The sequence below is a fragment of the Talaromyces amestolkiae genome (genome assembly GCF_001896365.1).
Source record: "Talaromyces amestolkiae strain CIB chromosome Unknown scaffold1.1, whole genome shotgun sequence".
In the NCBI taxonomy this organism is placed as follows: domain Eukaryota; kingdom Fungi; phylum Ascomycota; class Eurotiomycetes; order Eurotiales; family Trichocomaceae; genus Talaromyces; species Talaromyces amestolkiae.
The window spans coordinates 600,139-627,819 of record NW_024468037.1 but is presented as its reverse complement, the minus strand read 5'-3'; the positions used below and the strand labels follow the sequence as shown (position 1 = coordinate 627,819).

The 27,681-nt window shown below is 47.2% G+C and overlaps 8 protein-coding genes across 8 annotated transcripts; 3 read left to right on the top strand and 5 right to left on the bottom strand.

Moving 5' to 3' along the window:
* Positions 1 to 99: 99 nt before the first annotated feature.
* Positions 100 to 900, bottom strand: BHQ10_000200 (uncharacterized protein; the record flags this gene model as incomplete). Its single annotated transcript, XM_040874098.1, has 1 exon — positions 100 to 900. One exon carries the CDS (start codon positions 898 to 900, stop codon positions 100 to 102), a length of 801 nt encoding a protein of 266 aa, XP_040728705.1.
* A 2,873-nt stretch (positions 901 to 3,773) lies between these two features.
* On the top strand, positions 3,774 to 7,318 carry BHQ10_000199 (uncharacterized protein; the record flags this gene model as incomplete). Its single annotated transcript, XM_040874085.1, has 3 exons — positions 3,774 to 3,932; positions 6,111 to 6,403; positions 6,457 to 7,318. 3 exons carry the CDS (start codon positions 3,774 to 3,776, stop codon positions 7,316 to 7,318), a joined length of 1,314 nt encoding a protein of 437 aa, XP_040728704.1.
* A 296-nt stretch (positions 7,319 to 7,614) lies between these two features.
* Positions 7,615 to 9,426, top strand: BHQ10_000198 (uncharacterized protein; the record flags this gene model as incomplete). The annotated part of the gene is made up of 5 exons (XM_040874074.1): positions 7,615 to 8,019; positions 8,071 to 8,537; positions 8,584 to 8,701; positions 8,753 to 8,931; positions 8,979 to 9,426. 5 exons carry the CDS (start codon positions 7,615 to 7,617, stop codon positions 9,424 to 9,426), a joined length of 1,617 nt encoding a protein of 538 aa, XP_040728703.1.
* Positions 9,427 to 11,454: 2,028 nt separating this feature from the next.
* BHQ10_000197 (uncharacterized protein) lies at positions 11,455 to 19,064 on the bottom strand (the record flags this gene model as incomplete). Its single annotated transcript, XM_040874063.1, has 10 exons — positions 11,455 to 12,640; positions 12,692 to 12,749; positions 16,748 to 16,937; positions 16,995 to 17,536; positions 17,586 to 17,955; positions 18,004 to 18,276; positions 18,332 to 18,625; positions 18,700 to 18,775; positions 18,854 to 18,941; positions 18,998 to 19,064. The coding sequence occupies 10 exons, from the start codon at positions 19,062 to 19,064 to the stop codon at positions 11,455 to 11,457; spliced, it is 3,144 nt and encodes a 1,047-aa protein (XP_040728702.1).
* Positions 19,065 to 19,387: 323 nt separating this feature from the next.
* Positions 19,388 to 20,692, top strand: BHQ10_000196 (uncharacterized protein; the record flags this gene model as incomplete). Its single annotated transcript, XM_040874052.1, has 3 exons — positions 19,388 to 19,647; positions 19,712 to 19,848; positions 19,902 to 20,692. The coding sequence occupies 3 exons, from the start codon at positions 19,388 to 19,390 to the stop codon at positions 20,690 to 20,692; spliced, it is 1,188 nt and encodes a 395-aa protein (XP_040728701.1).
* A 336-nt stretch (positions 20,693 to 21,028) lies between these two features.
* Positions 21,029 to 22,665, bottom strand: BHQ10_000195 (uncharacterized protein; the record flags this gene model as incomplete). Its single annotated transcript, XM_040874041.1, has 6 exons — positions 21,029 to 21,054; positions 21,143 to 21,751; positions 21,799 to 22,146; positions 22,205 to 22,286; positions 22,359 to 22,491; positions 22,553 to 22,665. The coding sequence occupies 6 exons, from the start codon at positions 22,663 to 22,665 to the stop codon at positions 21,029 to 21,031; spliced, it is 1,311 nt and encodes a 436-aa protein (XP_040728700.1).
* An 839-nt stretch (positions 22,666 to 23,504) lies between these two features.
* Positions 23,505 to 25,462, bottom strand: BHQ10_000194 (uncharacterized protein; the record flags this gene model as incomplete). The annotated part of the gene is made up of 6 exons (XM_040874030.1): positions 23,505 to 23,611; positions 23,662 to 24,323; positions 24,375 to 24,747; positions 24,798 to 25,134; positions 25,190 to 25,356; positions 25,417 to 25,462. 6 exons carry the CDS (start codon positions 25,460 to 25,462, stop codon positions 23,505 to 23,507), a joined length of 1,692 nt encoding a protein of 563 aa, XP_040728699.1.
* A 382-nt stretch (positions 25,463 to 25,844) lies between these two features.
* BHQ10_000193 (uncharacterized protein) lies at positions 25,845 to 27,431 on the bottom strand (the record flags this gene model as incomplete). Its single annotated transcript, XM_040874019.1, has 2 exons — positions 25,845 to 26,882; positions 26,934 to 27,431. The coding sequence occupies 2 exons, from the start codon at positions 27,429 to 27,431 to the stop codon at positions 25,845 to 25,847; spliced, it is 1,536 nt and encodes a 511-aa protein (XP_040728698.1).
* Positions 27,432 to 27,681: the final 250 nt, after the last annotated feature.

The window sequence follows — 27,681 nt, the reverse complement described above, 5'->3', positions numbered from 1 at the left end:
CATTGTAGGCTTGATATAGCTGTATAACATCTCGGAAATGAACTCCGGTGGACAATATATAAGATAACAGGATACTGAGATATTCGCGACACGCCAATGTCAAGATCGAACAGTCGGCAACTCAAAGCTGAGTCTCGCAATAGACTCGTACAATTCACTTGGATGCTCAAATATCCTCCAAATACCATGCGGAACACCCGCAAACGCCTTCTGAAACCTCAACGATGAGTTCTTCTTCGCCATATGTGGTATATCGGTCACTTTGCGGATGAAGATAGCTTTAATCCAGCCTTCATGTTTTTTATACATTTCTGCATATACCTCCGGGTCACTCTGAGTCGAGTCACCAACACAGATGACTCTCCGAGCTGGAAGCCAACTGTGAATCTTGTCGATTTGCTGCATTTTGTACGTTCGAGTTCCGGTATTGTAGGATCTGACAAACTCTCGAAGATCTTTCCAGGTAGCTTGCCGTAATAGCAAAGTACCAGGAGGATAAAACGAGTGCAGGAAACTACGCAGAAATGTGTACAGATTGTATGGCGATGCTGACAGATACATCCATGTTGGATCCAATTCTCTGTCTATAAACTCATATAGCTCCGGCATGCCTAGTATTGGCTCGGGGTCTGTCACAAATGTTGTACGCAATATGCCGGCAGCCTCTGAAGTCAAAGTGATCTTGATGGAGTCATCGATATCGGATATCAACAGCCAACCATGCGGAATGGCGAATCTCGTTTGCATGCACACCTGTCCATTCGACCCTGACAATTCAGATGTGATCACACTCCTGTCTGCCATATGGCTTTGTGGTAGAGAAACGGTCTGTGTGATAACTCCATGCTCATTCGTAGGACCCAGATGATATCTTCGAACTCTCCCATCGTACAAAGGCATGTTGACTGGCAAAGTACGATTGGGGGCGACGACATATAGCAAAGATCGCAAACGCTGGATTATACGACGACGAATAATAGGATCCTCTCCAAATGCCCCATCGAGCCCGATAAAGTCAGCGATTCTTGCAACGAACTGACTAATATTGCGGCGTTCGCGGCTAAAGACGCAGGCCACTATCTCGGCTTCCCATGTCTGTCCGTTATGAAATCGGTGTATGGGTTGGTATGCTATGTTGTCAAAGAGCCACACAATATGACGGCCTGATTGAACTGGCTGTACACTAATAATCTTGTTTTGAAGACCTATAAATCTCAGGATTCGTCGGATATGTTTTCGAGAGGACTCTTTTTCGACCGGATGAGATTGACCCCTATAGACCTCACGTAGTGTCTGACTAGATGTTTGTATATCTGTCATACTGGGCATACAATCTGTCGAGGTAAGATAAACTTAGAACGTAAATTATCGTTATTCTCTCATGGAACTTTGAGTTCCCATATGCTGGAACAACGTGTAGGAGGGCTTTGAGCCATGTTCTCCACGCTCTGACTGCCTGCGAACGCAGACGTATTTCTATAGTCCGGATCAAATAATTTACACGCTTGTGCTAAGTCAACCGATCATATCAGGTCTACAAAATGCTAGAAATAAAATTTTTAGCCTTACCTAAGAAGAACGTTCGGAACTGCTGCAATGCCACGAGATGATATGATCACATGAGCCACGCCACCAGCACGTTACCACACCTCATGGCATACATAAATTCGCTCTCCATTCCAGATGACTGTATGAATCAACATGAATATTGTATAAAATAAAATATCTGGGGGTTTGATTCACGTGAGGTAGCAGGTGAGGCTCTTACCAGGAGATGCACGATCAGTCGTGTGGGTCAGGGGTACTGATAGATGTTTGGACGCCGGAAGCTTCAAGGATATGAGCGTAACAAATCATATCGCGATTTTCGGCCAGGTTCTCCGACCAGGGGCTCTGGTATGAAGAAATTCTGGGGTCTTCAATTGATGATCATGGAGTGTGCGTAGTGTTGCAAGGTGGAAAGGGTGGAAAGGGAGACGTCCCTGTGTTCACTTGATTTTACGCGCGGACACCTCCTTCCTCGACTCTTAGTCCTTCCCAGGCTCACTTCTCCCCATAACTGCTCTTAATATACGAGTGAGCTGATAAGGTTAGCTATATTATTTTTGAACGCAGGATACTGTATTCCAATCCCATGACTGCAAAGGAAATGAAGGGGAAGAATTCCCCTGAGTTAGGGTTACATGTTGGCTTGCTAGGCATAAGAGGCCAGCACCCTAGTTGTGCAGATATTAAAATATTAGACCATCAATAATATTATATCAATACATTTTAAATTGAATTTGATAAGCAAAATTTTGATCCGACTTTGATTCAATTTCAATTTAATCACCGTGACGCACCGAATGGCCATCTCTGCCCCCCTCTCGGCTCTACCCAAAGCACGAACTTCATCGTCCGGTTTTCGATGGCAAAGACAATCATCGGACGATATTACACTTATTCAACCAGATTATTTTAAGCCTAATCCGTATCTATCCGTCTGGAATGGGCATTCTTTCACACACAACTGGCCTTCACATGAGTCCGAAACCTGTCCGCGATGTAGGAAAGGATGGTATAGCGACTGCGCTTTTGATACAACAGATGAGGATATGGATTCACACTCTTACGAGATAGAAGAAACAACAACAACATATTACCATGGCATACAATACCATCACCATGAATATAACCAGCTTCACCGTAACCATGAAAACAGTCAACACAATCGCAACTTTTCCGCTTCGTTGTTGCTGCGGAGAGAGACGATATCAGTCACGTCTTCTTCGTGGGCCGCTTTGCTTGGTTTGAAAAGGTCTTGACGGTATTATCTCGTCATATGCCGATTGCTTGATATCTCTATCCCTCTCGACGCTTTTGGAATATCCCATTCAAGAACGACTACATCCACCACTGAGGATTGTTATCCGTCTCAGCTCGACCAACCTGATCCACCCTTTTATCAGAATTCCGTTGCGCACCCATGTTCCGTGCAAAATCACGGCGTTTAACCGAAGAATCTGCTATATGCCCATATCGTTTATAACTTCCATCCTTCGTTGGACTCGGCGTCGACCGCGGCGGCAAAGACAAAGAATCCTGATTAAGCAGTTGTACAATCTTCCGATGTAACGTCTCAATCTCATTCTCCTTTTCCATGAGCAGATCTGCGGATTTTCTGCCATCGAGTTTATACCCTTTGATGTCTTGTTTGAAAAGTCGGATTTCTTCTCGGTACTTGTGCACTTTGTTCTCAAGGGTTGCGTTGATAAATTCTAGTTCTATGACTTGAAGTCTGAGATTGGAGACTTCGTTGGTGTAAAATGGGCATTCATGTAGATTGTGATCGTTGTTGGCCAAGTATGGTGTTGGGTCGAAGCGTCGGGGCTGTAGCTGATATTCGTCTTGGTGCGAGTCCTGATGTTCATGTTCGTTCTCATCATAATGATTGTTTGTACGTAGAGACCGTCGATCTGAATAAATTGAAGGAGATACTTGTTCAGCCTCATCTTTAATTTCACCCGCGTTGTCCTTCGGATATGAGTTTTTTAGTTGAAAGTCGACGGGATGGTCAAATGGAAAATTCGTTATGGTCGCTTTATGTCGTATTTGTAGACAGGATTCATCGGAAGTCTTATGTCTATGTTCATCTATCTTAAACTTGGAGTAAGAGCAAAGAGGGAACTCAGGATTTGCTTCACTTCTCTTGATCACCATACCAGAGTCAGCATGAAACCATGTATCCTTGAGGTTTGGCTGAACTCACTTGCTGATAGTTTTCATCGCTAAATATGGGCTCGCTCGTAGAGCTTGTTCTGGGATCTGGTATGAGTGGCGGCAAGGGCGACTTCTTCCTCACCGGCCGGTCTATTTCCTTGTTCAAGGAATCCATCTTCACCATGGAGAATCCCTTAATCAACGCTTTGGGTGTTCTCGATGAAGCCTGGGTGGTAAGCTGAGGTCTTTCCGGCTGATTATATTTCGTCAACATGGGAACTGGAGATTGACCGAGTTCAATATTGAATCGGCTGCAAATAGTTTAAGTGTTGTAATCTGTCGACACCAGGAAGTAAAATGTCGGAGGGTTTTGCAACGCTGTGAAAGAGCGCACCGTTGCTAGGAAATAAACCCAACAGCGAGCGTGGAGCATATTAAATCTATGAAGAAGTCCTTGACGATCCCATCTATTGTTAGTAAAAGTAATGTGCCACAAGTAATCTTTTCTCTGTGCTTCGTCCGTCAGTGGTGGCTGGTTTCTTTGTTTCGATTGAACATTTGGAGATCCAAAGATGCCTCATATGAGCATGTAGCAAGATACGAGACAAACAAAGAAGCTATTCCTGGCCACATAATCCGAAGGTCATGCTTTGAGCTATAAACCAAAAAGACAGTGTGTATACTTTCCATACCCGAAACTTCCTTGGCTCTGAAGAAAGGAAGAAGCATATGGCTATATTGAGATATTTGTTTTGGCTTTGGCAATGCCCCCACTTTGGAAAATGTGATGTTCATTGAATTGGCTCTACGGATTAGACCCTTAGCATAGTAGGTGGTTTCTGAATGAAGACAGACTATGATCTTTATGTCTGGCATGGATGCGCTATGTCAAACAATGCACTTTATCCCACAGGTCGATCTCCACACTTGGACTGGAGCTTTATGTTATCTTGAATATAACAATAAACGAAGAATCAAAATTTCTGTGAGACATTAAAGCACTGCATAAAGTCAGAAAAGCGCAGACTTCAATGTAGAACTGATCCGAGAAGAAATGCCGAGTAAACTGAAGTAGACTGTTTATGTCAGTTCCTACCAGTATTCAAGCAATCATCGGAGCATTTAGTAATTGCTACTCTATAGGGAATATGTGGAACATAGTATGTAGTTTGGTGATATAATGTGGATTGGATTGAGCAGTGGTCAAACGGTTATACCGACGATGCGTTGTCGGGGGCTATCAGTTACTACAACGGTCTGCCGCAAGACGCTGACACATCAACTTTTGCGCTGGCCTCAAGGCAAGTGAGCATGTGACTGACAAGTTGAGCAAAATCTGGGATGATATCTGGGGATCAGTCTCGGACGATGTAACGGACGCCATTAGCTCGACCTCGATATTACCATCAGCCTGTGATTATCATGTCGGACAAGCAGGATGACACGAGAAATCCTTTCGGTCCCGTCAGTACTCTCTATCAAGGCATTTCTGATAGCGATGTAGAGAATTAAAGATACAGCATTTTAGGGCCAGAAAAGGCATTTTGGCTGGTGGTTACAAATAAGTGTCAGGAGTTTGAGTCTAATCACGAATTCGAACAATATATGAAACTGATCCAGCTGTTCAGTGCACTTCTTGGCATTACATCCCTGAGCTCGACTGCAGACCAGTGGGGGTTCTCAGCTACACTGCACTTATCGAGAGTGCATATGATGGCTACGACACCAACCCCAACCCTGATGGTAGTAAACTGGCACCCGATGTCACTTTTGGCAAGATACCCTAGGCTAACGGCGTGAACACGCCTGGAGTCATCGAAGTGCTTATTTGTGATTATGATACAGCAGAAACAGCAATCAATACTGTCAGCTTTACCAGTAGTCCATGTCCTGCATGTGCTAATCATACTTGCTGTTCTTGCCGGGGACTAAGTATTATTTGCAAATGAGAATTTGTTTGTCTTGAACCTTCTATCATCTCCCAGTTTACTTTATTATTCTTTCTTTTTCTTTTTGTCCTTTTCTTACTTCTCATTCGCTTGCCTCGACAGCAAATTTACTTAGAAACATTGTCGAACTTTCTGTAGTGGCATTTTCTCATCCCCCAAGCATCCTAAGGTTAGTTCATATGTCCATGTTAACAGCCTCCGCTCTTTCTCTACAAAAAATTTAACTTGTCTGTGTACTAAGCTATACGCTTTAATACAGAAAATACTTCGATACAAGATACAACCCTATGTCGTCGCCAGTCGATATAGGGTTAGGGCTCATCACGTGTTGACACCGGTCTTTTCAGGCGGAAAAAACAAACAAACACCGCGAAACCATCACGAACACTTCTCGATTTTCAACAATGAATCGGACTCATGAATTTTTTCACTACATGCGCTGAACGATTAGACGGTCACTAGAAAAGCCAATGTCTTTGGACACGCAAACTGAGCACCCCCACAGACCTGGTGGGACAGGAGGTATCTTGGAAGAAAATGGCCACAGCACTGGGCTTTATCAAGAGCATTGCATGGGAGATCGATTCGCCATTCCTAGATGTGGATTATGAGGAACCAAATGCTTTCGGTGTATCAACTTTGAAACACCTAGCCACAAAGAAAGTCTTGAGCGATCAACGAAACATAGACCAGAGCCATTTTCGTCATATTCCCTGGCCGATTGCCGAAGAGCTTTGGCAGTATCTTACACGAAGGTAAGAGGTGATTTCTACGATCTTTAGTGGTAAAGTAATAATTGATGTGACAGTGGTAAGCGGACTTTGTATATGTGGAAAATATTCTGCGCTGCTTATCCTGTTGAGTTTCGACATCTTTCGCAACATTGTGACTCTCGGGTTGGGCATCCTCGATATTCTCTGAGCGGGTATATAAGTCTGATTAAGAGCTCGAGTGATAGTTGGGCTACTAGGTTGAATATCTGGACCGAGTTTGCTCGGGTGCCCGAGCTGGTCGAACTTGCTGATGTGACTAATCTTGTTTCGCTGGAAGTGAATACTTCTTCGCATCTACTCGAACTGCAAGATCATGAAGTCGCGTCTCTGAACGACCGTATCCTGAGAACATGGAGTGAACTTGCCAAAACAACTGGTGCTTTCAAGCACCTTCAAGTAATAAGACTGTACCAGCAACGAGAGCTCACTGAACAGTCCTTTCGTTACCTATCTAAGCTTCCAGCGTTGGAATACTGTGTTTTGGCAATGTGCGATCGAATGACACAGGAATCCGCCATCAAGACAGCGATATCAGAGGGTTGGAACGTCCTTGAGGACGTTTTTGACCAGAAGATACTTCAATTTTCTGGTCGACCTTCTTCGAAAAATCGTCGTGGGCAGATCAAATGGCGTGGAGACCGTCTGGATGGGCACCTATCTGCCTCGCTACCCAGCGATATACCAATTCTTGATTTCTCTGTTGGACAGAGACACGAAAAGCTTAGAGATCGCGATGTTGTTGTCATGCAGCGCAAGGATACCCACAAGGGAAATAAGCGTAGTTTGGTCGAGACGGCGTCAGTGGAGAACGACTGGGGAGCCGAGAAAAGGGCAAAAAAGCCGGCCATGAAAGAGCGCGGTAGGGATCTGTCGGGGATGCTAGCCGATTTCTTGTAGCAGCAAGTTTGGCTGTAAATAAATTAATTGATGAGTTGAAAACAATAAAAGCAATATTGAATATGAAGCCTTAGTGTTTACCAAGGGTTGAAGCTAGCGGGAAGACCCGCAGTGGTAAGATGATAAGGATTGTGGCGGTGACGGTGACGGTGACACAACTCAGGCACTCACGTACCATCAACACAACAATCACGGATTCTCTCGACTCGTTGTCAATGGAAACATATTAGCGTACTACAGCAGGCCTTAGAGATATCCTTCCAAGAAAGTATTATCGCTGCTGACGAAAACTTGAGATGGCGGACCAGCCTACCCACGCGGGGCAGGATCCTCCCTCATCGACCGAGTCTGCCATTTCCTCGCCACGAACCAGCACCGATTCTCGCTCATCCAGTGCTACGACTACCCGACAACAGCAACCTCCACTCCGCCTCCCTCACATATCGCCATCTCCCAACACTTCGCATCGACAGAGCTTCGGCGAAAGTCTTCGAAACACCCCGCAATCCCCGCGCAACCGCCGACAGCCGTCGCTGACTCAAGCTGCGATTCAGGGCTTGATTGATAACCCGCCAGCACGTAATCCTGCAGATCCCGCGTTCTTGGGCCGAGATTGGCGGCATATTTCGATCGGGGAGCTTGTCAAGCCGGCAGATTTGCGGTTTGTGGAAGTGGACACGGGCATTGAGGAGGCTACAAATGTTAGTTCTCATGACAATAAACATACGCAGGTTGATTGACGTTTGTCTCAGAAATTGATCGATAATGATACTACGGTCCTTCTTGTCCGTGAAACCGCCGAAGACAAATCCGCTGTTGGAACATTTGGATACAATGATTTGAACGCATATTTGTTGTTGGTGGTTGGGCTGGCAAAACCCACCGAGTCGCAACTCACATCCTTCCAAGAGGTTGCTCAAAAGGCCCGCGAAGGAAGCAAGATACCTTTGAAAGATATTAGAGATCTTGTCCCGAGAGAGCCATTGACGACGTTGCCGCAATCAGCAAATTTGATGACAGCCGTGGAAAAGTTCGGTGGTGGAGTGCATCGTCTCGTTGTGTTGAAGGAAGGCAGCGACGAAGTCGTTGGAATCGTCAGTCAATCTAGGCTGGTTAAGTTTCTGTGGGAGAATGGACGCAGTTTTCCGATTATCGACCAGCTTTATCCGCAACATCTGAAAGATCTGCGACTGGGGTCTCAGCAGGTGATTAGTATCAAGTAGGTTGCTACCCCTATTGTATAAAATTATTCTAACGAATTGCAGCGGAGATAAGCCACTGTACCACGCTTTGCAGCTTATGAACGATGAAGGAATTTCTTCCTTAGCTGTGGTGGACAATCATGCCAACGTTGTTGGTAACATTTCCACTGTTGATGTTAAGGTCTGTTGTATGTTATATCGAATTAGTGGGGATAAATGCTTACATCAATAGCTATTGACAAAATCAACCGCTCTCCCACTTTTACATAACACATGCATTCACTTCATCTCTGTCATTCTATCGACTCGCGGCCTGGTAGAAGGCAAGGACTCTTTTCCCGTGTTTTACGTGACACCTACATCAACATTGGCTCACACAGTGGCTAAAATGGTTGCTACCAAGTCTCACCGGTAAGTTTGTCAGACACATCACTGTTGAATATATCTAACAGCCACAGTCTATGGATGACCGATCCTCAATCGCCATCATCATCTGGACCGCCAACACCAGCTTTGGCCGCCTCCTATTTCTCCCCGAATCCTCCTTCAGTAAATAATCAGCCACCACCCTCGAATCACGGTAATGGCGGCGGCCCTGCACCACCTCCCAGTTATACCTACCCTCATCACCCGATTCCGCCCCAAGCATATCAAAGTCCCACTCCAGGTCTAGCACCATCGCCAGCCATACCAGCTTCGGCACTACCAGGCGCAAGTCTATCTGGTCGATTAGTTGGAGTCGTCAGTCTAACAGATATCCTATTCTGCTATGCTACAATCAGCGGCCTGAATCCGAACGACCCTGCTGAGACGCGCAATCGTCGTCGACGAAGCAGCAGCTCGAGCCTGAATGTGCGTAGAAGTGGAGACGTTGCGCGTGAGCTTTTTAGGGGTGGAGTCGTTTGACCCTAGGGCATGACAATAGATGATTTACGTTTTTCAGGCATGATGACATGAGCGTGCTATGGTTTCTTAATTTCAGAATATGTTATGACACTCGTAACGAGCATTTCGTTGATTGGCAGACCAGCCATGCGAATCAGAAAATACTTGGATGATAGCAGCGCCGAGTCATGAGAACAATTTGAATACGAGTATTCAAATACGCACTGTCCAATCATAATAGAACAATGAGAAGACCAGAATCATTCGTACCACGAACCAAGAATTCAGTAGATAAGCGACCTAGATTTGGAGTGGATAATCTCTCCGCTATCCCAGCTTCCTCTTCTTTCCAACCGTCTCAACTAAAAAATGGTAAGAACAATCAGACGCACCGTGCACGAGTATATTGATCTCATTCGCTTGTTTTAAAGGCGAAAAAAATCTGCTCACATTTTCAATATAATTTCAATGAGATAATGAGATGCGAGGACCCTGGGGATCGCATCAATTTGACGTACACAGGACTAATGCATGATTAACCTGGGACAGACATCTGTATCAGGTCTAGTACACCTCATTAGGCCCTACCTAACTAGCCCCTTCTTATTATTTTCGAGACAGATGACCACCTCCCCATCTAGGCATGTACATACGTAGTGATAACGGAATAATTTTTTCCGAGATCTCGACTTCTCTAGCTAAAAATGTACCTGCTAACCCCATTAGTAACTTCCCAGCTGAACGAATAGAATCAGAAATCTCTAAGCACGGACTGAGAGTCTAACCTCCCATGGCTCTGAGTATCCGGCCTCCTCTGGTTAAGCTTTTCAGGTAGGGTTCGACCCTTCTTTGCGTCTTCCATAATTGCATCGCGTCGTTGTTGTTGTATGTACAAAGTAGGGGATTACTTTTCCTGTCGCAGTAAGTGGACGGACGTGTACATATTAGCATTGGTCGTGGTAGTAGTGGAACGTAAAGTGGAGACGATGGTGATCGATCACCCCGTTCTTAGGGCTGCAGATTCAATCAGATCACTGGCCCCACTTTGCCGCTCTTAAACGACATTCGATCGCTTCAAGGTTTTATCTTAAACGTTGTAACTGTAGCGTTCTGATTTTGCTTTGTCAAAAAAGTTTATTGACGCAAAGAAATCTTGCAGGTTGAAGGAGGGGTTGTATGCCTCAGGCAATGAGTTAGGCGGTTGAGAAAATGCCTAACTAATCGCGGGTTGCACAGGTCGAGATCTAGATCCCACCTCGACATGCAGCTTGTACGACATTAGATTGTCGACTACTACTTCCGGCACGATTGTACTGACTCAGAACAATAACGAATAGAGTTGTGTTACATCATTTATCCCTATTCGAGGCTGAGTAAAGTAAAATCAAATGTCACCTACCATATTCAACCAAGATCCTCATGTCATATCTCTAATTAGTTAGAGAAAATGAAAAGGAAAATGAGAATCAGTGGTGACTGTCCCGAACGTCACGCAATCATGCGTTGGATTCTATCAAAATGTACCTACACTCTCGGGTCAACCTTCGTTCTGTAGTTGCTCGACCCAAGCACTTTACAAGCACGCAACCACGTACGATACAATGATAGGAAGAAAAAACAGACAAAAGTTAACCTTTTTTCACAATTTTTTTCCCCCTCGGAGCCTCTTCCATATTTACACATCAAAATTGTCAAATTTGACCCAAAAAATGTACAGTGGTAGAACATTGAAGAAAAACGGCGAAAGATTTCCAGAAAAAAGGAACAAGGTTCGGGAAAACGCAAAGAAAAAATCCCGCAAATCCAGACAATAGTAATAAGATTATTAGTAAGTTTGTATAATAACCTTTCCAAAGCGCCTCGCCGAGATCCAAAGAATAAATCAATGAGCAAGTATCTGGGTACCATTAGGTCAAATCGCCGACATTGCCTTTGAAAAAACGAGAGTAAAAAGGGAATGCAGGTATCAGAAAGCAAAATCTGACACGTTTCTCATATCATAATAAGACATAGCATAAAATAAAAAGATGGTCTGTCTAGATAGATAGACTACCTATATATTCCAGACTGAGTCAACTCGTAGTCCAATGTTTCCAGATTCATAAATTCCTCAAAGGGAGTGTTGCCCATGGGAAATTGCCATTGGTCTTCCATGTTAGTTGCAAAGTTCAAAAACTCGTTGTAGTCTGGATCTGGGTTTTCGGGTGATCCTAGCAAGGGCTGTTGCTTGAAGAGATCTGTATCATTAAATTGGACCTGCACAGGCGGTGCTACTTGTGCTGAGAACTGTGTGTTATCGCCACAGGTGTTGCTTTGAGAGGAGTTCGCAGTCATTGACGGTGGCGATAGAGCAGGGCTGGGTAAGAGACCGTTGTTCTCCCGCATGGTTGTCATGACTGGGACAGTCGCTGCTGGAGTAGTCGAGAGCTCGCTAGATGGCTCGGAGCTTGCTCGATAATTGACGGTTGCGACAGTCTGGATTGGTGTGACCATTTGTGTTGCCTGAAGCGCAAATGCATCTGGATACGACGCAAAACGCTGTCGGGGATATGGAACAGCACGTGGAGTAGCGCCTTGGGCCATAGAGGCGGACCTCATATGCATAGTTTGCATTGGGTTCATGCACTGCTGATACGTGCTGTTTCTGGGGCTGACAGATGGTGACATCAAGCCAGTGTCAATGTATTGAGGACATGTCATGGGTGTCGGCCCATAACAGCCGCTAGACGGTGTCTGTGCGAATGACGAAGTGTCAGACGAGGCAGAGGAAGAGACACCGTACATATCAAACACGGGACTCGTCGGACTTGGTACAGTAGATGAGGTTGCGGTTGGTGAGACGGGAGTCTCGGCCTGGCTGTTCATGCTATGGTTTTGTTGTTCAAAATAGCTCACAGCTGAGCCGACTGAGGAGGTGCGCATCTTCTGGATGCCACCAGTGGGGGAGATACGGGCTTGTTGCTGCTGTTGCTGCTGTCTGCTCATAGCCATCGTAGCCATGAGATGGCGATGGAACTGAGCTTCCAATTGAGTAGTGTGAGCTTTGAGGAGTGTGAGGCGTTTCTCTTGATAACGCTCATCTACTTCCTCGTACATGGCTTCTTTCTCAACTATCTCCTTGGTGATGTGGAGAGCCTTGCCAGTACGCTTCTTGTGGAGCATAGAGGCTCGATTTGCCGATTCGAGTCGTGCATCGAGGCTGCGATCTTTGCGCCGAGAGGCGGCTACGAATGCACTGCGCAAATCAGTATCGAGTTTCATCCGAAAAAAGAGGCTGGTCTCCTACCGTTCCTGGTTTTCTTCTTTAGACCGCTGCACAGGACTGGCATCAAGGTCCAAATCACCTAGAGACCCCATAGTGTAATCTTAATGGATGATGAAGGTATTCAATGTGAAGAAAGGCAGAGTGTAGTAGATATGAAGGCGAAAAGGTACGTATGAATCAATGAAAATATAAGAACAGATTTTCTCTCTGGTATACTGAATATTTAGAGATTGGAATGGAGCGCTCGGACAGTAGATATAGAGAGGGGCAGCGCAGCCAGAACCAGAAGACGGGGTAATTGAGAGCATGCAATCGAGAGGGGAGCTGATCTGGAGATAGTACGGAACACAAGGGTCCTGCTGGATTGTACGGTACTGGCTGTGGTCGAGAACCTTACGAGCTGCGGGCAGTCAACGGACTCAGAGGCAACATCGAGTCCCCAGAGGCAATCGAAGGGCCACCAAAGGCAATAAAAGGCAACAGCGGGGCTGGCGGGCAGCTGTCAGTTAACTGGCACCTGCCTGTTCGATAGGACTGCCTAGCTGCCAATCCACTGCCAACCAACCCATGGCGTGCAAGAACTTTACCCTCCGAGTGCTACTAGTCCTGTAGCGGTATCTCTAGCACGGTGGCACGATACGGATTGATTGTATAGGCAACCTTGGCTATAGGCTACCAACCAACGAGCCGAGCGATGGTTACCCGCTTTAGTTTCCATGGGACACCGCCATAGACTTGGTATACAGGGCGTGGAGTTGCAGAATACGGTAAGTCTGTTTTCTATTCAAATGTCGAAACATTACAGGAATTTATCTGGTGGTCTTCCCGAGAAGAACATCCTGTCAATGTTCCGCAGAAAGTTATGTAGAGTCCAGAGTGACTGCCTTGCAGTATATATACTTGGGTGTACAGTAGTAGCATCTCGTGATTGTGGCGTGCTACTGGTAGAGTCGCAGGCTGTAGGGTGCAGGGTGCAGGCTGTAGGCTGTATACAAAGCATCCACGGTACGGATGCTGCGGATTCTACGGAAGATGCGACGATTGACGCCCAGGCTCGACCCCCGCTCAGCGGCCTAATCTAGTCTAGTGCGTGGCAGATACGAGCCAAGCCTCCCCGCATTAGGTCTAGTTGCATGCTAGCGCAGCACTCGGACCGCGCTCAGACCACCGATAACCGCTGCCGAGCCTCTGATTGGCTCTACCGTGGTTAAGGTTTGAAGGCCTGAGGCAAGCGTGCAGACCTGTCTGGGTGCTAATGCATCTTGGCATGCACCCACAGACCTCATGAATGTCTGTGCTGCAGCCCACTAAGCCGCGACGGGGCTAGCTCGGGCTTTATCGAGTCGCTGTTCTTAGCAGTTGCCCAAGATGCCCACACATCGTCACTTGACGTTCACGGCCAGGCCCGTCTAGAACAATAGATTCACTCCAACAGACTGGCTGGAAAAGTGCTTTCACGATCTACTGCAGGGGTAAGTTGCAACAATGCTCTGCTACAGCACGTACGATCGTGGACTCCGGATGCTCTGTCCCGAGAATGGACTGCACGCTTTGAGACGAAGCTCTGACTAAGTTAACAAAGTCTCTCTGTTTGTCAATAGGAGTACTGCTAAACTATTGGATATGTATTTGGAATTGGAATCTGGCTGCAAATGGTAGGACCAATTGCCTCATTCATTGGACCCGTCTGCCAACAGTGCAGCTCAACCAGAGGATGATATTCAGCAACGCTTCACATCGCTGCGGTGGTGCTTCGGCACCAGAGTTTACTCTGCCGAGCTGGTCGGTGTTTGCTTCCAGAGATGAGAGAAGCCTCCATTGCAAGTCTGGTCGTCGCAGCCGACGCTACCCATTCTCCTATCTATTGCAGCACGTTAATTGACTTTCAGCCTCACCTTCAAGGTTCAAAGCCTTCTACAGCTAAGAAGCCTCGAATCTACCTGTATCGTGTCACCATATTGTGACTGTGTTGACACTTAAAGATTCTAATATAAACATCTAATCACAACACAAGTCCGAGCACGTCCGAGGCCGATCCTCAGACTCTTCTGGCCGCTTCCCCGGATTTTCAGCCATCTCATCCAACCATCGGCTTCGATCATGTAAGACGAATTCCTCTTGTTGCAAGAGGAACTTGGCCACACACAGACCCTGGACTATGAGACTGCACACAGTGCATGGCGAAATAACTTTCGCCACTACCTGAGCAAAATATTCTCTCCGCTTTTACTTGGCTGATGAGTTATCATGCTAGCCACTAACTAAGCCCATTCTGATCTTTTGGGTGCGCAGTGACCAACGACCCAGAGATGCGTCCCTTGGAAGTCTGGTAATCACTTCCATTGCACAGACCAAGAGCGTCGGCCGTGGCCGATGCGTGAAAATATCATAGCGAATAGGAAACAATTACTGCTTCTCGACATATGTAGCGCTGTGCTTGTCAGCATTTAGTGCTCTCTGTAATCTTTCCCCTTGACAGGTATAGAAGGGAAAGCTTCATGTTTCAACGGATGACAATACCAAAATCTCAAATATCAGAACCCGAGCCAGACGGACCCATAGTCCGTCCTCGTAGTTTGCGGGATCGCGGATAATGATTCCATTTCCCCGACTATCGAAACTAATGAATAACCGAGTCGGGAGGGACGAACGGGAGTTTCTCAATTTGTCTCTTTCTGACTCAAAATTCCTCTAATTGTCTTACCCTTTCTGTGGCTGAGCGGGTTACGGAACAGCACTTCCACGACTATATACGTACATAGCCACAACTTGCGACCACGTATGGAGCCTTAGCCGTATAGCAGGCACAGGGGTTTAGTCATCCTTCCAAGATGGGAAGCTGCTTTGCAATTCTTTTTTCCCTGATCTTGATCATCGGAGAAACCTCGCACATTCGTCGCACTGAACACATTACGGAGCCACCGTCTACGGAGTCACCGTCTACGCCGCCATGCATCCAAGATAGGAAGGCCCATTACAGTTCTTTTTATCTGATCGTGATTATCGGAGATGCCTCGCACAATCCCAGCACTGACCCCTTCCGGAGTCACCGTCTACGTGCCATCCACCCCATCTATCCCCTACCTACTGGATCTTCGCTTTACCGAGCACTAGCGGGGATATCTAACGGTGGCAAATCATCTCATGCCCGCCCAGGGGAGAAGCAAGAGATCATGCAACGGCCATCCTTGGCCATCTTGGCTTACACAACTGGATTGATATCCAGCCCTACACGTATAGACTTCTAATGTCTTGGCTCTAACAACTTATCTATACAAAGGGGGTACGTATGTCACCTCCACTCGTACGCGCGTATATAGGAAGTCTGACATAAAATCTGAGTGCGTGTAATTGGACCTCAAAATCGTTTAGAACCCAATGCCTCGAATCATACTTCTTCACGTAGTGGTTGTTTACGGAATGTTCCGCTCCTCCTTGTGCCCCAGTATCTACCTCGTACCGAGGTCAATTATCCTATTCTAGTCATGTCTTCTTCTACAGGAAGGTAAGACGAGTTTGTTCGGAAAACGGATTCCGTGCCTTCCGCATTGGGTAGTGGTTGCGAGGGAAGACATGCATGGGAGACATCTGGAGTTGATCGAACTATTATCGGAGTTTAGGGCTATCTGGTGGCAATGTATAGACAACCTTTATCAAAGAAGTAGAGACAAATTCGGATTTTTAAAATGGCACTTAGTCATAGAGTTGATATGTAATGGGGAAAAAAAGTTATTGGGAGCGTGGGAATGCGTTAGGGCTCGTACTGACAAGTTTCACGAATAGACGACACTGACTTTTCTCATATGAGCACTAGATCTAGAAGAAAAGGTATATACTTCATCTCAAAATCAAGCAGCTATGCAATTGCCTCGTAAGCATCGAAACAAGCCCGTGATCAAAAACAGAAAATGAAACAGAAAGAATCCTTTCGTATTGACATTGATATCAAATTAAAACAACCCAACAGTCAAACCAAATCAGATCCAAAAAGTAGGCTGGAATGATTGATAAAAACAGGATGGACCAACAAAACAATCGATTTTGATAGTTATGGTACCTACTTACATCACGAAATACCTAATGGCGGCACCATACCCTGTTCCTCCTTGGCCTGTCCGCCGAGTCGATACGACACTTTGAAGCGAATCTTGATGGAGTTACCTTTGCCAGCGTCCACATTCTCAATCTGCATTTCTTGCTTGACGCCGACAGACTGGAGGGGGGAGATGTCTCTGCCGGTTTGGGGGTTGAGTTTTAGATGATATGCCTATATGACTGTTTAGTATGATACATTCGTTATGGGCAAGAGAAAAGACGGCCTTACTCGCTCAACGGCAACTTGAAAGTGAAGTTCGGTCAAAGGCTGGCTACTCTTGTTCGAAAACAAAGCCATGATTTGAATCGTCCGAGGTTCGCCTGGTTTCCTTCGAGCCTCGAAATCGACGGCCAGAAGAGAATCCAGGACGCGCACGCGGTTTGTCGTTGGTAATGCACTTTCGGTCGGTAGCGCTGAAGTGAAACTCCACTCATCGTCGGCTGGGGGGGTGGCTATTCCACCAGCAGTTTTTGATGGTGAGCCGCCGCCCATTAGGTCTACGAGAGCCGAGGATGATGAAGGTTTCTGATTGGAGATCATTGGAGATGCTGATCTTGAGCTTGCGGAAATCAAAGAAGCGAATGGATCGACAGGTGGGGGAGGAGAAGTTGGCTTTGATGCTTGCGGTACAACTGGTGCCGGTGTAGATGATTGAGAAGTTGGCCGAGATCCTGAAAGAGATGAGAGAATGTCGTAGTTTCTCTGGAAGCCGCTGGCAGCTCCCTGAGCAGGCACCGATGGAACGTTGGAGGGCGCTGCAATGGGGGCATCTACATACTGTTAGCATAACCACACATACATCCTTGAGGGAATACATACCAAAACCCAGATTGACAGGACCAGGAGTAGATCTATCTGCAAAAGACAATCCAAGCAGATCGTCCTCCAAGGAGTTTGTGGCAGCTTGTTCCTGCCCATTCGAGGGGGCCGATTCCTCGGGATCAAAATCAATCAACGACAGCTCATTGTTGGCATTCTTTCCAACTCCGGTCGTTGTTCCCAGTGTCCCCTTGGGTATCCTGGCAGCACCTTCAAAGTCGCCATTTTTGACCAATTTGTATCGCTCTATAGTCCGTTGAATACTATCGTTAATCTGCTTGAGTTTCTCAACTGCCTCTGTATCCTCCGACTCTTCCTCGCACATCTTTTGAATCTTTGGGTGCGCACTTTGCAATGCATTGGCCAGTTCCTAGACACAATTAGTCATGCGCTTACACGCTTCGCTCTAATGCCATACCTCGAATACATCCCCGGCAGAAATGGTATCACCTGGCTGAATGCTCTGCAACATCTCCTCCAATATCTTAGCCTTCTGTTGGATGTAGGAAACTTCCTCGGCAGCCTTAGCCCGGTAGTCAGTCTTATTCCGTGTGTCGTATCCAGCCATGACCTTCATCAGACGATTCGCTTCCTGTAGATCCTGCGGCGTGCCTCGTCGAATGAGTTCCTGAAGTTTTGCCGATTGCGCCGCTCTCTCCTCTTCCTCCATTTCTTCCGCTGACCGGAGATTCTACTCATTGTCAGTAAGCCTGGTACCATTATCGGTTCAAGAGAGAAATGCTGACATCACTCGGATTCAAAACCGCCGCATCCTCATGCCTCACTTCCGGAAAATTATACCCCTTATACAGTAACAGACGATGCATATCCCTAATAAACCCTAGATCTTCCTTGTATCGCGAAGTTTGGCATATTGTTTGCCGCCATTCTTCAATCGATTCGAGTATCCGATGCTGTACCCGTGATGGCCGGATGGGTGGCCGTTCGGGGAACCGTCGGACCAGCTCATTGAGAAATTCCTTTGTGCTGATTTGAAGATGGAAGGGATATCCGCAGTTTTTCACGCATATATCGAGGAGCTATGTACATTAGATACTGACAGTGCGGTACATTCACTGAAGCCTAGAGCAGGCCGGGGGAACGAAGTACGCACCGCCAAAGCCAGGAGAGAGACATTCTGATTTCGGGAATTGATCAAATGGACAATCGCAATGGCAGCTTCGCGGGGTCTGAAAAGAACGCAAATGTCAGCTTCCGAGTAGTGAATATCATTAAATCGGTCGACCGTGGAGGAATGCCCCACTCACGCATTGCCTTTCTTCTGATTTATCAAATCTGCGACTTCGAGGTTCAATGCGAGATTCGGTTCGTAGTTTGTCGGTTCGCAGGCATTGTCTGTCAAGTGGCGAGTCAGCTAATAGAATCGCCGATTATTCCTGAGGGAGACCTACGTATAGCTCGTTGAAGTGGTGATAGCGACGGGTCAGCGAAAGAACCGAATCGGTCCCTCGCCGCCATACGTGCTGAAGCAGCCTCCAGCTTGGAGCTTGGAGCTTAAAGGAAATGCGAATATAAACAGAAAAAGACAAACACGCAACGGAAATGCGAGAAGGCGGGGGTCGCAGTCAGACGGATGGATTGTTGTTTAGTTAATGGACAGCTTACATCGGGTGTTTCCATGTGGTGGATCTTGGGCGGGCGGGCTGAGCTACGGTTGGCTCTGCGTCTACGTACAACATCTTTTTAATCCAACCTTTGCAACGTTACCAAACGCTCAATATACTCGTTTCACACCAGATTTTGACTGTTTTCAGTAATTCTTCAACAACACATTCGACAAAATGGTCCGACACAAAAAAGACAACTTCTCCCGCGGCGGGAAAAAGTCAGGACCACCCCGCCACCGTCCCTCGCCCCGCGGCGGCGCTGACGAGAATAACGACGATGCCTCAGAAAACGGCGCAACGAGACCAGCTTTCAAGGCCGCATGCTGGGATTTGGGGCATTGCGATCCGAAACGGTGCTCAGGAAAACGGCTGATGAATTTTGGGTTGATGAGGGAGTTGCAGATTGGACATAAGCATGCTGGGGTTGTGATTTCGTAAGTCTTTTGTTCTCTCTCTTGGAATGCGCATGGATGATCTCGCTAACGCGTTTTTGTCAAGGCCGAATGCGAAACATGTGCTTTCTCCCGCGGATAGAGATTTACTGGATCAATATGGCGCTGCGGTGGTGGAGTGTTCGTGGGTCCGCGTCAAGGAAGTCCCCTGGTCTCGTATTGGAGGAAAATGCGAGAGACTACGTACGGAGAGCCGGGACCATAGCAAACAAAACTATAGCTAACGATTCAAATAGTGCCATATCTCATCGCCGCCAATTCAGTAAACTATGGCCGCCCGTGGCGCCTAAACTGCGTCGAAGCACTGGCAGCCTGCTTCTACATCTGCGGCCACGAGGATTGGGCGGAGCAAGTACTATCACACTTCTCGTACGGCGAGGCATTCATCAAAATCAACCAACAACTCCTGAAACGATATGCGGCGTGTTCGAGTGAAGAGGATATCAAGCGCACGGAGGAGGAATGGCTGGACAAGATTGAGAGGGAGTATAATGAGAGTCGCGCGGAGAGGGAGGCGGGTGGTGCGGATGATATGTGGCATAGAGGGAACACGAATCGTTTGGAGGTTCCTGATTCTGATGACGAGGACAACGAAGACGATGATGACGAAGAGGATGGAGAAGGGGAAGCGGAAGAGGAGGAAGATAAAGATCCCTTTGCGATTTCAGATGACTCCGACGACGAAGAAGAAATGGCCGAAATCCGACGCAAGATTCTCAATTCGAAGAGCTTTCAGAATCCGACTTCACAACCACCGCCACAAGAGCAACAACCACCACCTTCGTCCAGCGCTCCACAACCTACATCGATATCGACATCATCGAAACAACTACCGATAGACTCAGACTCAGAATCCGGCTCTGCGGAGGCCAGCGACGATGACGACGAAGCATTCGATAACATCATCAACGCAACTCCGGTAACAGATCGGACGGGTATAGTCGCGGCGAAGAAGCAACGGAAGGCTAATGATTCTCTGACTGCATCGTTTTCGCGGACAGTAATATCTGCGCCGAAGAAATGGTAATCACTCCTTGAATAATGTTCCATACTACGAAATAAAAGTGAATGAACAGACTATCAGGCAGGATCTAGAACGTGATATATGCTTCCAGTCGATTATTACATAATTTTCCCTGCTAAAAAAAAAAAAAAACATAACCCTATGATCCATCCTAGCCGCAAAACCAACAAGCAAACAATGCATATCAAAACCGAGCTTCGTATGAATAAAGACAACAAGCAAAAAACGCCGGTATCATTGTAAACAACGCAAATGAGGGGCAGCAAGAATGTAGACGTAGCGATCGATCGTGCTTTTCGAATTATTTCCATGTCCAGCGGAAAGATGTGCATGGCATATTTACATGACATAGAGGAGGTTGGTATCTATATTGAAATGTTAGTATCCGAAAAGAAATAAAAAGAAAAAGGACCAGAGCCAGCAGTGGAACCAGGCAGGAAGGTTATATCGTACCAAGAGGATGACTGCAACTCAATTGCGGCTTCTGAGAATACTTTGCAGCAAGCTCATCACGAATACTGTTGAGCAACTGCACATAACTCTGCTGAGGATTCTTCTTAAGCGCATTGATAAAGGCCCAGGACATGGCTCCGGTGGCTTGACCGTTGATCGTGGCATCCTGGCTCGTCTGCTCATCTTTACTGCCAGACCACATGATAACGTCTGCCGGGCTGGTCTTGGTCTGAAGCGTCTTTTGGTATGCGCCGTCGCCCTTGGTGGCCTTTTTGATGAGGCCCATTGCCGCGGAGGCCATGCTGCCCATGTCCCCGCGTGCGTAGGACGATACGATGCTGAGAAGACCTGCGCCAGCTTCCTTGGCCAGATTGGGTTCCTTGAGCACACCCTGGGTAGAGTAGATATATGGTAGATCCAGAGCAGAGCCGGAGTGGCAGGAATCGAAGATGGCTGTTAATCTAACGCCGGGCTGGAGCGGCTTGACCATGATGCGGTGCATTTCGTCGTCGACAATGTGTCCTGCAACACGGAAATCAACCGGGTAGATAACCTCGTCGTATCCGTCATCTTCATCACCATCCAGATCGGGAGTTTGACCACCGTGACCTATCCTCGTTAGAATCACCCTTCCTGCCAAAGTGCGAGAGACATACCAGAATAATGGAAAAACAACGAATCGTTCGGCTGCGCATCCTTAACCAACCAATGCATCGCCCTCAAAATATTAGCCTTCGTCGGCTGACTCATGGGGTTCTGCTGATCATCTGTAAGAAGAACCATATCCTCTCTTGCATAACCAAAGGCCTGGTTCAGGTACGAGGACATGTTCTTTACGTCGTTGATACATCCACGCAACTGGCCCTTCTGACCAAAGTAGTTGATACCTATTAGTAGCGCTTTTCTCTTCCCGGTACACTGTGAGTAGCGAAAGTTGTAGCCTTGCGGGGCTCCTTGACCGAACGCGACAGATTCGTTTGGCGGGGGCGGGGGGTGACCGTATGCTATGTGATGTTAGCTCGACAGTACCATTCAAATGGCGATGAAAATAGAATGACATACCTTGTCTGCCATACCCGCTGCCATGGGATGGATGGGGAGAATGTGATGGAGCGCCATATCCGGGCGCCTGAGGTGGAGGTCGCTATAATTTTATCAGCACTTGTGACATTTTGACGCGCAACTCAAGTATCGCAGCGGTTAGAAGGTGGCCTACATCGTATCCACCATTGTTATAAGGCTGAGGAGATGGAGTGCCATATCCTCCATAACCGGCGTGGGCAGGCGGCGGCGTATGATGATAATGCTGCTGGCCCTGGCCGGGGTAGCCGCCATAGTTCTGTTGTGGACTACAACACGAAGTCAGTCTCACTATTGCACACACATCGTACGAAATGAAGCGTAGCGTACGGATATCCTTGTTGTGGTGGGTGCCCATAGCCATTTGGAGGGKATTGTTGCTGCGGCGGGKAACCACCACCACCTCCATACTGAGGTGGACCAGGAGGAGGGTAGTAGGACATTGCGTGTGGTGTTTTATTCAAAAGGAAAAAAAGAAGCAGTCGATTTGCGTTCGAAAGAGAGGAAGGAAGGATGAAGAAGTATTATCTGAGTAATGATAAGGTGATTGTGATGTGGTTGACTCTGATTCCTGTACGTACTATGTAGTGATGTCCGGACTCGACTAGCGCATCGGATCAGAAGGAGGAACACGCGGAGTGGGGTAGGCTCATGTATTTCATTACACAGATATACGCTACTTCTATAAGGCGTCGCTGTAATATTACAAGCCAATACACTATACCACGCCAGGAGCATCCCAGCTGAACCGACAGCGAATCACCAGCGCCAACAGGGTGAAAATCTCCAGCCTTATGTTTACTACTCTTAGTTCTGTCTGTTATAGTAGTTTGACACGACAGGTCAGTACGGAGAAGTCCGAACGAATCTCGGAAATCAATTCTGCTCTAGGCCTGGCTCTATATTACCAGAACCCGAATTTTCAATAAAAATTTTCTTCATTTGACTGCAAGACACATGAGCATAGCCACTTATCGACGGGAACCCCGAACTAGAAACTTGCACTGCAGGGGCTTGCAGACTACTTTCATTGGGCTTCTGTGTGCCATCATGGCTATGACAGTTATGACATACGTAGCTTGTAAAATTTTCCTCGTGCATTTTGAAATATGTACGTACTAGATCTGACACGACTGAGAAAAAGTCAATCGAACTACTTGTCAATCTATAATATCATTATGTATGTATTTTAGAATAAAACCACATATTACATGCAATGCATACGTTTTCTTATTCTCATACGAGCTCTCTCCTTCGTACTTTTGATGTAAATGCTTCAACCTCATCGTCTGGGCATGCCCCGTCCACGTCCGCCACCAAGAGCCCGCTGAGCTGCACCGGGTGGTAGGCCTCGTGTCGGAGCTTGGGGTTGAGCAGATTCTTCGTTTTCTATTCGCATGTTAGCAACTGTCACAAGTCGAAAGGTGCATTGGACGTACTAATAGTCTCATCAACACTCAAAATCAAACAAGCAGCCTCGACGGCAGCTTGAATAGCATTGACCTTTACAAGACTAGGCTCCCAGACAAAGGCCTCCATATTATCCCGGATTCCTTCATGATCAAAGTCCACACCAGCCCAGACGTTACCCTTTCGGTGCTCAGTGCGTAGTCGGTTCAAAATATCGGTTGCGTCAAAACCACCGTTGTCACAAAGCTGTCGAGGAATGACTTCAAGAGCCTTGGCAAAGGCTTTGACGACTGCTTGCTGTTTGTGGGGGACGTTGCGATCGGCGAAGCCGTGGAGGTATCCAGACAGTTCCATTTCGCAGGCACCACCACCAGCGACGATGGTCGGGTTGCGGATTGCTCGCTTAACGATCATGATGGCGTCATGCAGACTTCGCTCAACTTCGGCAATGAATTGTTCTGCGCCTCCACGTAGGACGAGTGTACAGGTCTTGGCTGCCGGGCAATCTGAAAAGAGGTTGAAGCGCTCGCCGCCGATTTGTCGCTCTTCAAAGGCACCGCATGTTCCGAGATGGCGCTCCTGGATGTCGGAACAAGTAGACTGTACGGAAGCACCGGTTGCCTGGCAGACACGCTCCATATCTTCTGAAGCAACACGGCCAGCACAGAATATATCACGGTCGGCAAAGTACCTATAATCATCAGCAACTTAGCTTCCTCTACCAAAATGGACGTAGACATACTGTGTAGCCAGATCACCAATAGGCAACTTGCTCAGTACAACCTCGGCTCCAGTCTTGTAAAGAGCCTCCAACTTATTGTAGATAATCTGCCACTCTGCATCCACAATAGCCTGGTATTCAGAGACCTGTTCCACTCGCACCTCTGCATTGTCCTTTTCACTCTTCAGTTCCAATTCGACATTCAGACAAACAATCTTGGGGTTCTTGAAGTGTTTGGGTTGCTGCTCGAAACCGGCGTATGAAAAGGTCTTTTTGAAAGCGACACCGTCGACAAAGAGCGAATCTTGGAGAGCACCGCCGTGGACTTTTTTCATGCCGATGAGTTTCTCGTTGAGGTCATCTTGGTCGAGGGACAGGACGGCGTCGACGACCACTATAAATCAGTGTTAGATTGCTCGATATAACCCTGGAGACTGTACTTACTCTTGGTAAAAAATTCCGAGTTCCTCTTAATCAATTTACTGTTCATCGCCGTACCTGCAAGGCGTCTCAAAGTCTCAATCTTCTTCTCCTCGCTGCCGGAAGCTTCCAACATATCGATCGAAATCTCCTTGATTTTGTTGACTGCCATGGCCCCGGCTCGTCGAAGACCCTTGATGATTGTCTGCGTACTGACGCCTTGCTCAACAGAGTCCCGAACTTCCTTGAGAATTTCTCCGGCCAAAACAACGACCGAGGTTGTTCCGTCGCCAACTTCGGCGTCTTGCGAGCGGGCAATATCGGTGAGGATACGGGCTGCGGGGTGGACGATGTCCAGTAACTGACAAGTAGAGCTTAGTGTTCGGTGTAATAAGCTAGTAACGGGATAGAAGTACCTTCATTACAGTTGCGCCATCATTTGTGATGGTCTGCTTGCCGTTGGAGTCGACAAGCAGCAAATCACCTCCGTATGGACCAAGAGTGCTCTTGATGGTCGACTGCACCGCAACGCAAGCATTGATATTCGAAATGATTTGACCTTTTCCTTGTGAAGCATCCGTCCCTGCAAAGTACAAGCCGAGTTTAGTCTTGGATAATCGTCAAAGAAATATAGGTCACACACCCTCTTTCAACACAATAATTGTGGGTGTTTGGCCGGCAAAGGCCATGGTTTGTGCGTTGGAGGATTATAAGAATAGTACTGCAAAAAGTTCAACGAATTTCAAAAATGGAACAATAAAGTGTCGATGGTACACAAGACGACTCGTTCGTAAGTCTTTCCCTCTTGTTGATTCAACGCGGGGTTGCTTTTTAATTCGTCTCGCCGGAGGATGCTCACCAAAATTCTGATGGAGCTCCGCGGGCGGTCGGCAGCCACCCAATCACAGGAGAGTTTTTCCACCCCTTTTAACGGCCTGTCAATAATGACTTGTGCAGCTAGCAAGCTAGAATATATGGAAATATCAAAGATGGTAACGCTATATGGGTTAAATGTTCTATGTACATCCCGAAACTCCTTCAAAGCACCGTTCATGTCAACCAACATCGATCTCAAGTGAAATCAAGCTCGTCATCAGATCGATCCACATATCTAGACAACATTTCCTGTTCATGTTGCGAGTCTGTCAACTGTGTATTCACCAAATTCAAGGCATCCCCCTGCAACGCCTCCGCCTCGGAATCATCCGTAACCATAGATTGATATTCATTGTGGTGATGAGCCCTGAGCTCGTCCTCAAACACCGCATGAGGCAAACCATGGCTTTGATCGTATCCCGTGGACATACTGTGATGATGCTGGAAGCGGGAGAGATGACTGTTCATATCAATCATTTGCGGATCGAGGGGTAGATGCGTATAGTCGGGTAAGCTGTCATCTGCCATTGTATGTACTTCGGTCGTATGCGTTGATGTGAAGGGACTGGCGTGGACGTGGGTTGCATCTGCCATCAGATGCTCCGTATGTGAGATCAGACTGTTCGTAACAGCAGTCTCAATCTCACTGATAGGCTTGATACTGGGAGGTTCCGAAGTTCTTCCGCCATTCAATACAGGAGGAGCTTTGGAAGCCTCCTTGCACTTAGGACAGTCGCGAATAACTCGACTAACTGTCTCCTTGATGCGGACCCAGTGGTATTTCAATGCCACCGTAGCCGTAGTCTTGTTAATGCCACCATGTTGTTCCAAATGAACCTCCCGAGCTATTTCGTACTGCTGCTGAGGATCGGAGACAACCTCTTTATCCTTGAGCATCAGCCTTTCTGGCTCTCCATCTTCGCCGCCAATGAGCTTATAGTGCGTTGCTGCGCTCCTCAAGCGACTCTTTTCGGCACGGTCTGCTCCTCGGGGGTATTTGGCATGTTTCAAGTAATAACGAATCTTATCGAACCTCTCTTGGGTGATGGATTCGTCACCCTCGAGGCTGAGATCACGTCCATAGATAATGCCGTCCACTAATTGACCTGGGTAAGACTTTAAATGGCCAGCACCCGGGACCCTGCCGATACGCTTAAATCCCAACGAATCCCACATGCGACAGGAAGCGATGTTACTCTCGTACACGAGATTGAACACGCAATATGTGTAGCCCTGTAGAATTTTTAATGAGCAATGATCTCCAGCCAGAAGCAGGACGCTTACCAGTCTCGGCGCCCATTCAAGAAAACCCTCTCCCATCAACTTACCCACACCCTTGTTACGGGAGGCATCCGTGACTAAAAACATACCGTTGCACACATGACTGCTACGACCCGGGTAATTCGGTCTAATATTGAAGCTTCCCAGACACACTTTTGTCCAGTCGGTGCCACTGTGTTCCATAAGCTGGACATCATGTACGTCTTGAATATCGCCCAAGAGCATAACAGCGCCAATATTGGCAAACCACCACGGCGCGAACTTTTCAAGCGGGATCGGGTCAATCATGGTATATGTATCGCCCTTTTCGATCTCCTTGTTCAATTGGTCAGAGAGATACCCCAATAGACCGTGGGGGACTTGAGCCACCGAGATGAATGGCACCAGCGTTGCGACGGTCACCCGATCCCTAAGAGTGAATTGTCGAGGACATATTGTCCCTGCATATTCTTGCGGATTCGGGATCACCTCCGATCCTATATCTTCATGGACGCCGGGCATGGCTCCTCMCCCTCGCGACACAAGTCACGGGACTATATAGACCTGCCGTGTTAGTCGCGGTATCCAGACTCTAAAGTACGGTGTGCGAGGCATGGGGGCCATTCTTCAGCTATCAGCAGAATAGCAGTGAATACAATTGCAAGAAACAGGGAATACATGCACACAGAAACAAATAGCAGCAAAGGAACATTACCAGGATGGCAGAACCAAGCGTGTAGTTAGGGCTTCGGCTCAAGGGAATTTGGATTGT